A 9,923-nucleotide genomic window follows, 5' to 3' on the forward strand; every position below is an offset into this window, starting at 1 on the left:
TTGATTTGCAGAATGAGACACTGGGACAGGATTTTGTTGCTGGTATTATGACCCATTTTAAAAAGAGAAGAATAATCAACAGCAGAGCAGCTCTGCTGCAATTTTCCTAATCTCAAATACGCTTTTCTCCAAGTGTCTCATGTATCTGCTCTTCTTCCTCACAAAGAGTCTCAACACAAGCATCCCAGACTGGAAGGTGCTTGTCAGAACTGAAGGGAATTGACTGCTGCAGGAACTGAAAAATGAAAGCAGGTAGAAAAATCACAGTCCAGGCTGACATGGGTTCTCACTAGGCAAGAACAGGATGGGGTGATGTGCTGCTTTGTTCTCCATAGGCCACAGGCTGGTGCAGGTGCTGGATGTGAGAAATGTGGCTCAATCTGATTACTTGGGTACTGCTCTGTGTTGCCTCTGCCTGGCAGCATCCACAGCTCCGTGACACCCACCCACTGTTGGTGGGTGCTGGTACAGACCCGTGGCCCCACACACTGGGTTTTCCCCTCAAAAGTGCTCTCTTTGCAAGGTGCTGTGTGGTTATCGCTGCCCAGAGTAGGAAGCTGATCCAAAGCTTTTCTAGGAATTGGCTGGGTCTTTTTAACTACAACATGAAATCCCAAACACTCATGTTCTTTTTAATTTGGAATCCATTTCCTTGAAAGAAGGTGTACAAAGCCCAAGCAGCAACGAATCACCATCCCTCCCCTCTTGCCAGGTTTGCTGGTGGGCTCCAGAAGCTAAAACCTGAGTCCAGTTTGGGCTTTTCTGTCAAACCAGCTCCGGGGATGCTCTGAGCCAGGCAGGAAGAGCAATTGTAGAAAATCCACAGCAGTAAGTGTGAAGCTCTTGGAAAAGTCCCTTTAAAGAGAAGGGCTGATGGAAGTCGAGCTCTGGGTGCCCTGAGAACAGAGGGAAGGTCACTTGGCACCCAATGCCCAGTGACTTCAAACTGTAAGCTTGGGTTTTTTAGTCACTTGGCAAGGAATTGTGTTTTTCCTGAAGGCAAAGCAAAGGCTAATTCCCCTTTAACCACAACTAAACCCAGTCTGACTATAGCCCAAAATATAGAGTTGTCAATCCTTTAGTAATCAAAATACAACAGCAGTGTTACACATGCTGAGGAGAAACAGCAGAAATCACCCCGGGGGGATCACTTACATGGTGAGCAGCTCTGTTAGTGGTTTCCCTCTTCTGTAAAACAAAAAGAGAATGATGCTGTTAATGGGTTGTGGTATAAAACTGAAGGTGTGGGTGTGCTTTGCAAGGTTTGCTTTCAAAAAGGAATAAAACCAATTTAAAAGGGGATGGGGGTGAAGCCCCTCAGCTCAGTCTGGGTTCCTGCCTTGTGCTCCATTGATTTTCAGCCTGCTGCTGGCTCACTATAGTACTAGGACACAGCAGGATGCCCATGAGAGCAATCCCACTTCTCCCACTGAAGGAAGGCACTGTCCTTCCAAAGAGCTGCGGTCAGAACCCTCAGCAGCAGGACCGGTGCTCACAGCTGCCTTTACCTTTATTTTCCACTTTAAAATCGGACGGGAGGAGGTTGTCCTGTCGGTTCCCCAAGACAAAGCCCAGGAAGGAAAGGATGAGAGCATCAAGGATGCCAATGATGCAGAGGATGTAGGCCCAGCGGACAGTGCAGGCACCCAGCGTGTACTTGTCCGTCTTATCCCCACACATGCGCTTCACCTCGGTTGAGTCCCAGCCATCAGGGTAGATCAGGCAACCAATCATCAGCCCAGTAGCTGTGGGGAGAGGGAGATGTGACAGCACAGAGTCATGGAGTGGTTTGGGTTGGAAGGGACCTTAAACATCATCTACTGCCAGCCCAATTGACACAGGCCGGCACAGCAGCCACAAGCTGCCTGCTGAGCTGCTATGGGGAGAGGGCAGGTGGAAGATTTAGATCACATACTAGGAAGAAATACTTCCCTGTGAGGGTGCTGAGGCGCTGGCACAGGGTGCCCAGAGAAGCTGTGGCTGCCCCATCCCTGGCAGTGCTCAAGGCCAGGTTGGACACAGGGGCTTGGAGCAAGCTGCTCCAGTGGAAGGGGTCCCTGCCTGTGGCAGGGGTTGGAGCTGGAGGAGCTTTAAGGTCTCTTCAAACCCAACCTATTCTATGATTCTAAGAGCATGACCATGACCATGATGCTATGGACAGATAAGATACTACATGCCACCAACAAGGCTTAAAGTGCTCTGTGGTTGCTGGTCACACATGGCTCTGCTCTGCTGCCACTTCTGCAGGCAGGGAGGAGCAGGACACAGCACACTGCATTCCAAGGAGCTCCCTATCAAGGACACACTGCTGCAGCATCTCCCATTGTTGCGTTGCCCAGGCAACACCTCTCCTGCCTCCTCACGCATCCCAGGCCCTGTGCCTCTGAAGAAACACTTCCTCCAAGCAACACCGGATGGGTTTAGTCTGTGCAAGGTGGAGAACCTGCTGTTGCTCCATGCCTGCCCAGATTCTGGCTTACGTTTTGCTAAGGCAGAGCTGCCGGCAGCAGCTCTGCAGATTAATTCTGCTTGTTCAGCTGTGGTGGTTCCAGCCCAGCCATGAGCCACCACCCCTCCCGTGGCTGCTCCCAACACCCAACCCCAGCACACAGAGCCCAAGGGCCTGGCCGATGTCCCTCTGCTTTGCCACAGGAGTGGCAACAAACTCGGTGCCAAAGGGCCTTCTTCTGCCAAAACTGTCCCCAGATCTCAAACGTGCCTTTTTCTTTTTTCCCACACACATTCAGAGAAACTGTATTTGCTTGACAAGAATGACCAGGCTCAGGAGGGAGGAGCTGAGCTCATCCATGAGGCTCTGGGATGGGATTCAGTTGGACTTGATGATATCTCTCCCAACCCAAACCATGGTTCTACGAAGCAGATGTTTGTCTCTGCTCTTCTTGGCCATCTGCAGCCTCCTGCAGCAGCAAGATGCTCCCTGCCATGGCCTCGTGCCTCTTCTCTCTCAGGGGACGGTTGCCTCACACTCTGCTGATGGTTTTTCCCTTGGCTTGGGGACAGAAGAGTGGCAAGGCCAGCAAGCAGCATCCCGGACCGCAGGGAGCATTTCTCTTCATTGAGAAGCTGCTGGTTTTTCCTGTATTTGATTACTGTAGCTAGCAGGGAGCAGCGGCACAGAGAAATGGGGTAAGCTGCCCAGAGACCACCTCTCTGGGGAAGAAGCACCCTGGAGCACAGCAAAGGCCACAGAATAGATCCTCTTGTCACCTTCATAAAATAACCCTCAGAAACGCTGCAGCACCAGCCCCGAGATGGCCCCAAAGCTCCCAAGAGCCTGTTTGGGGCAGAGAAACCGCCTGAGGGATGATTCAGGCTTATCTATGCGTCCTGAGCACCTGCACCAGGTTTGTCTCCAGCACAAAAACATATGTCAAAGCCCCAAATAGAACAGCAAAGCCCTTCCCTGCCAGCGCGCCCCAGGAGGCTGAGCTGCCCCAAGCCTCTGATCGAAATCTTGGCTTGAGCTCCCTTCTTCAGCCAGGATCTGGAGCAGCCCCGGTGCTGTGGGGTGTCCCTGCCATGGGACGATAGACTGAATCCATGAATGAATGATTCAGGAGTGGCTGGGTTGGGTTTCAGCCCAGGCTTCAACGCAGGAGCTGGGTTACCAGTGTCTCGGGTGTCTTCTTGTGCCAGGGGAGAAATGGAGAAGGCTGGAGATGCACGGGGATGAGGGGAAGAGCAGAAAGACAGGAAAGTGTGGGTGATGGTGCTGAGTGTTACAGTCAGTGCCCTCCTCCTGTTCCACTTCCCCAGTACATCACCCCCTGAGCTCGGGAGTTACCACCATAACCCAGCAAACACAGGCACTGTCTCCCTGCGTAATTCCCGCAGGATCTGGCACACAGGAGGCCCTGCGGTGCTCAGTGCTCTTGGACTGACGATGCTCTGAAGCCTCAACCCTGCTGCTGCCTGGATTTGCAGCACGGAGCATGGAGCATCAGGAGGCTGCTGGGTCTCAGCTGCCCCGACAGGCTTTGCCTGCTGCAAAGTCTCCACTGGTAACCAGTAACTGGGAGCAAATGGGGCTTGAAGGTTGCACTGGGGACCCCTTCCTGGCCAGGCTCTCCCCCAGCAGAGGCTATGAGGGAAAAGCAGCTCTGGATGGAGCATCAGCAGCCCCCTGCCCCCGAGCATCACCCCGAGCCCCCTCACCTGCTGCCAGCTGCATCCAGGCACAGACCTTATAGACAGTGGCTGCGTTACAGAAGAAGAAGAGGCTGAAGCAGAGGATGGAGCCGATGATGAGGAAAGTGGAGATGCCTACGAAGAACATGGCTGTTTTGAAGGCGCTGGAGGGGATGGTGCCGAAGTCGAGGGGGCCGCCCTTGCAGATGAGCTCCCCGGTGAGCGCGTTGCCGATGCAGTAGGAGAAGAGGCCGAAGTAACCGGCCTGCGGGGTGTCGATGCTGTCCCCGATCCAGTAGGGCTGGATGAAGGTCACGACCATCAGGATGGAGAAGCAGAGGGTGAAGAGGGCCCAGAGCAGCCCCATGGCCCGCGCGTTCCTCACGTAGTTGGTGTGGTAGATCCGCGCCGCCTCCTGCGCCGGCAGCAGCTCGGGCATGGCGGGGGCTCGGGCTCACGCACACACAGACACACACACACACGCACACACACACACACAGAGAGAGAGCGACACCGGCACCGGCACCGGGCACCCGCCGCTGCCCCGCCCCGCCCCGCCGGGAGGCTCCGGAGGCTCCGGCGCGACCCCCCCTGCGGCACCGGCAAAGAGCAGGGGAGGAGCCGGGAGGAGCCGGCGCGACCCCGGTGCGGAGCTGGGGGGAGCGGAGGAGCCGCGGGATGCGGCGGGGGACGAGGCCTGCGCCGCCGGGATGCGCTCTGCGACCCCACGGGGAGCGCCGGGATGGGCCCTGCGGCCCCAGCGCTCCCCCTGTGTCCCCGGGGTGCGCCCCGGATGGGCCCTTGGGATGGGCCCCGTGTCCTCAGGATGCACCCGAGGATCTGCCTCTGGGATGGGCCCTGTGCCCCAGGCACACTGCCTCTGGGATGGGTCCCGAAGCCGGGCTCTGTATCCCTGGGATGCTCCCTTGGGATGCGCCCTGTGCCTCCACTGTGGGATGCGCCTTGGGATGTGCCCAGTGCCTGTGGGCTGAGCCCTGTGTCCCCAGTACGCACACCAGGACCTGCCCTGGGCTCTGTTCAGGATGCACTATGTGTGCTCTGGGGTGCACCCTGTCCATCACTGTGCCTCCCATAACATGCTGTGTTTGCTGGGTTGTGCCATGCTCCCCCAGGATGTGTGTCAGGATGGGCCCGGGCTGCACCATGCAACCCTGGCCAATGCTGGGATGCTCCCCAGGAGGTGTGTTCCCTTAAATGTGTGCCTCAGGATGTGCCAGGGGACATGCTGGAACCCCCAGGGTGTGCTGTGTGCCCCGGGATGTCCTCTGGGTGCTGTGCCCCTGTGGCTGCTCCCCTCTGCCCTGCCTGCTGGTGACACCAGGGTCTTCCTCCACTGGGTGCTGCATCACTGGGATGGGGGGCTGGATCACCTGTCAGCTCCAGGGCTGGCCGTAGCTGCAGGCAGGGAGGGGACTGTCCCCAGAGCCCCCTGTGAAAAGGGAAACAGTTCATGGGGCTGCCAGGACACCCCAGAGCAGCACGGGCAGCCCCAGTGGGCTGTGGGTGCTTGCAGGGAACCTCTCTGCAGAATCACAGAACCACTGAACCAGGGAATGGTTTGTGCTGGGAGGGACCTTAGAGCTCCTCCAGCTCCAACCCCTGCCACGGGCAGGGACCCCTTCCACTGGAGCAGCTTGCTCCAAGCCCCTGTGTCCAACCTGGCCTTGAGCACTGCCAGGGATGGGGCAGCCACAGCTTCTCTGGGCACCCTGTGCCAGCGCCTCAGCACCCTCACAGGGAAGAGCTTCTGCCTAAGAGCTCAGCTCAGTCTCCCCTCGGGCAGGTTCAAGCCATTCCCCTTGGCCTGTTGCTGCAGTCCCTGATGAAGTGTCCATCTCCAGCATCCTTGCAGGCCCCCTTCAGATACTGGAGAAGCCACATCTGCCCCACATCCCAAGGGACCAGAGAGGCATGTGCCAGCGCCAGCCTCAACATCACCCCTGCGGCCACTGAAGGCCATGGGCATAAGCATTGCCAGGCAGGAAAAGCTGTGCTGTTCCCAGGGCTGTTTTCCTTTCATCAGCCGCAAAATAAGCAGCAATATCTGGCAGGACACGGGCCCCCATGGGCTGGGGACCTCGGTGGGCTCCGGAGCACCCAGTGAGGCCACACCATCAGGGGCTGGACTGGCTCCTGCCACGCTTTGGGCTTTCTTGAGTGGATTTCTTGGCGTCTGTGCTGGTAACGTTTGAGGGGTGGAGGATGTGATGGAGCTGCTGCCATAGCGCCAGCTCTCCCTGTGAGCCCCTCATCAGCACCCAGCACGGAGGGCACCTTAGAGAGGAGGGAGGAGTGGAAATTCCCACTGGGAAATGCAGGAATGCCATCACTACTTTGCCAAAGGAGGTGCCAAGGGGGACGTGGGCATCGTGGGACTGTGACGTGGGGACAGCGTTGGCAGCGCTGCCCTCGCTGCCCCGATGCCACGAGCTGGGGTGTGATAGGAGCAGCCACATCAGCTGACGGAGCCGCCGGCTATAAAGCACCCGCCTGCCCCGTGGCAAAGCCACAAGCGAGCCCACCATGGCCAACATCCTGTACCCCTGCGTGCTCCTGGCCATGCTGCTCCTGGCCGAGGCCGTGCCCATGGAGCAGGAGCGAGGGCTCGTCTTCAACTTGGTAAGAAGGACGCTGACCCCCACCCTTGGGACACCCCGAGTCCTGCAGTGGGGCACGTCGGGGGGTTGGAGGGGTACATGAGAGCAAAACGTGCTGTGAGTGGGGACACTGAGGCAGACGGGGATGGGCTGGTGAGCTTCAGGGTTGTGAGGGTCTTGGAGCCTGGGAAAGCAGCTGTGTAAAAGGCTATGGAAGCCTGCAAGTGCATGGGACGGCAGCTCCCGTTCCCACAAGGGATGGGGAGGGGGAGCACTGCCCCAGCCCTGTTCCCATGAACCCCGCAGAGGGAAGGAAGCGCTGCGGGGGGGGGCTCGGGGGTGCTGCTGAGGCAGAGCTGGCGCCTGGCACCCCCGAGCCCCCAGGGGGGTTAGGAGGGAGCAGCGGGACCCGGCCCCGGCCTCACCCCGCGCCCCGCGGTGCAGGATGCGGGCGAGCTGTGTCTGCAGAGCGCCCAGTGCAAGAGCCACTGCTGCCACCGCGACAGCGGCCTCAGCCTGGCCCGCTGCGCCCCGAAGGCGGCCGAGCTGCAGGGCTGCTCCAGGAAGGTAGGTGCTGCCCTGCTCCCCGGGGCACAGCGGGAACGGGGCCGGGTCCCCCCCGCTGCACCCAGCCCTGCTCTCCGCAGAGCCTCTATGGGGTGTACTACAAGTGTCCCTGTGAGAGCGGCCTCACCTGTAACGCCGATATGTCCATCGTGGGTGCCATCACCAACAGCGACTTCGGCATCTGCCAAGACCCTGCGGACGTCCAGGAGTCGCAATGAAGGAGAAGACCCCCCAATACCCCCCCCCCCCGCTTTTCCCCTCCCCAGGGATGCCAGTACCTGCCTGCACCGCCCTGAGGAGTCCGTTCAAGTAAAGAGCATCTTCTGCTGAGCTGCAAGCTGCCTTTTCACTCCATCCATCCCTCCAGCACGGGCAGGGGACAGCAGGGACAGGGGGGCCCAGAAAAAGCCACAGGGCTGTGATGGCTTTACCCATATGTGTGCACATCGTATGTAACTGTACAGTAACCTGGGCCAGGCCCGCAGCGAGCCATGGGGTGAGCTCTGCTCAGGGGGTGCGTTGGCAAACGGGGTGCAGGGGAAGCTGAAGCAGTGCTGGGATCTGGGGAAGCCTTTGGGTTGTGCCAGACTCGGTTTATTGGCTCCTTTCTGGTTGGAAAAGTCCCCTAGAAAAGGTTTGTCACTGGAGAAGGAATTGGAGGTGGTGTGGAAGGAAGCTGAGGGTGCTCAATGCGTTGGTGGTCATGTCCACCTCTGCATGGGGCTGGCTCAGGGACTGCAGTGATGGGACAAGGGGTGATGGGTTCAGACTGAAACAGGGCAAGATCAGATGGGATCTAAAGCAGAAGCTCTTCCCTGTGAGGGTGCTGAGGCGCTGGCACAGGGTGCCCAGAGAAGCTGTGGCTGCCCCATCCCTGGCAGTGCTCAAGGCCAGGTTGGACACAGGGGCTTGGAGCAAGCTGCTCCAGTGGAAGGGGTCCCTGTCCGTGGCAGGGGTTGGAGCTGGAGGAGCTTTAAGGTCCCTTCCAACATGAACCATTCCATGATTCCATAACTCCATGATTCTATAGAATCTATATAGACCCTGCACTCTGGGAGCCCCCCTCCTCCTCCTCCTTGGGGTCTGCAGACGAGGCCATGAGGACGCTGGGTGTGAGTCCTCCTTGGGAAGTGCTGCACAATGGCCCTGGTTGTACGTGCCACGCAGAGGGGTGGAACTGGATGATCTTAAGATCCTGTCCAACCCAAACCATTCCACGAGTCTGTGATCCCCCTCGTGCAGCACCTCCACCAGCAGCTAACCCGGCTGCGGGATGTGCAGGAGCTCTGGGAACCCAGGCTGGAGCTGGGGCAAGGCGATGAGGGGAGCAGCCTGGCGAACCCCCTTAACCCTGCCCTGGGCAGGGTGGCTGCAGGGGGTGATGCCCAGCTCGGAGCTGTTGGTTTGGGCATGGGAAGGGGATGCAGACCTGCTGTGGGGGGTGAGGAAAAGGCACCCACCTGGAAGAACTGGGGGGCAGGAGAAGGCGAGGGGGTCATTGCAGGGTGATTCTCTGGTGGCATCTTACCTGTTTCTATCCCTGGAGACAGAAGGAGCAGCAGGCACCCAGAGCCCCCAGAGGTGGCTCTGCACTGGGGCAGGGTGGGGACGACACAGAGGCCACTTCCTGAGGATGCCCTGCAGGAAACATTCTTTCCAGGATAAGGGGATCTGCCCCTGCAGAAGCCCCAGGGGATGCGGGTGGGAGGGTGCCACAGACAGGGGGGTCCCTGTTGTGGTGCTGGGGACATGGGCATCAGCTTGGGGACAGGGCGAGGGATGCTCCAAGGCCCTTCAAGCCCGGCTCAGCAGAGGTGTGAGAGGGGAAATGCTGACCTGGAGTTTAGTTCTAAACCCGGGGTGGGTGGCGAGAGCCTTGAAAGGTTTTGGCATTGTGACTGGGGGGGTCCTGGGCAGATCACCGGGTCCATGTGCTCAGGAGCGAGGCCTGGAGGAGGCTGAAGATGGGGAAAGGGACAGGGACAGCAGCGCCTCTCCTGTGGGCAGAGCGAGGGGGCACAGGGCCTTGGGGAGACCCCCCCAGCCTCACCATCTGCAGGGGGTCCTCAGCCGTTCCCCACTCTGGAGAGGCTGGTGTCACCCAGGAACACATCCTGAGGCTACTGGGAGCTCTGCCGGAATAGGACCAGATGTGTCTGGGGCTTTGCATCCCAGGCCTGGGGAGGATACGGGCAGGCCTGGGCAGAGGACAGCACAGGACAGCACAGGACGGCACAGGGCAGCACAGGACAGCACAGGACCGACACAGGACAGCACAGGACCGGTACAGGACCGGCACAGGACAGCACAGGACCGGTACAGGACCGGCACAGGACAGCACAGGACTGGTACAGGACCGGTACAGGACAGCACAGGACCGGTACAGGACCGGCACAGGACAGCACAGGACCGGCACAGGACAGCACAGGAGAGCACAGGACCAATTCAGGACCAATTCAGGACCAGTTCAGGACCATCCGAGGACCAGCAGGGGGCAGCCGCAGCCCGGAAGCCCCCTGCCATGGGTACCCCCCCCACCCAGCGCAGCGGCAGCTCAGCCTCAGGGGTGCGACAGGAACCCTGGAATCG

At 59.2% G+C, this 9,923-nt stretch overlaps 2 protein-coding genes across 2 annotated transcripts; one reads left to right on the plus strand and one right to left on the minus strand.

The window, feature by feature from the left end:
- Window positions 1-611: 611 nt before the first annotated feature.
- Window positions 612-4,596, minus strand: LHFPL5 (LHFPL tetraspan subfamily member 5). The gene is made up of 3 exons (XM_061349451.1): window positions 4,177-4,596; window positions 1,509-1,745; window positions 612-1,188 (listed from the first exon to the last, which is right to left on the minus strand). The coding sequence occupies exons 1-3, from the start codon at window positions 4,586-4,588 to the stop codon at window positions 1,172-1,174; spliced, it is 666 nt and encodes a 221-aa protein (XP_061205435.1). The 5' UTR covers window positions 4,589-4,596; the 3' UTR covers window positions 612-1,171.
- A 2,064-nt stretch (window positions 4,597-6,660) lies between these two features.
- Window positions 6,661-7,664, plus strand: CLPS (colipase). Its single transcript, XM_061349452.1, has 3 exons — window positions 6,661-6,789; window positions 7,212-7,334; window positions 7,415-7,664. The coding sequence occupies exons 1-3, from the start codon at window positions 6,694-6,696 to the stop codon at window positions 7,550-7,552; spliced, it is 357 nt and encodes a 118-aa protein (XP_061205436.1). The 5' UTR covers window positions 6,661-6,693; the 3' UTR covers window positions 7,553-7,664.
- Window positions 7,665-9,923: the final 2,259 nt, after the last annotated feature.

This window comes from Neopsephotus bourkii, unplaced genomic scaffold (genome assembly GCF_033783945.1).
Source record: "Neopsephotus bourkii isolate Nb327-2 ecotype Australia unplaced genomic scaffold, CSIRO-AGI_Nbou_v1 NB_414, whole genome shotgun sequence".
Lineage (NCBI taxonomy): Eukaryota > Metazoa > Chordata > Aves > Psittaciformes > Psittacidae > Neopsephotus > Neopsephotus bourkii.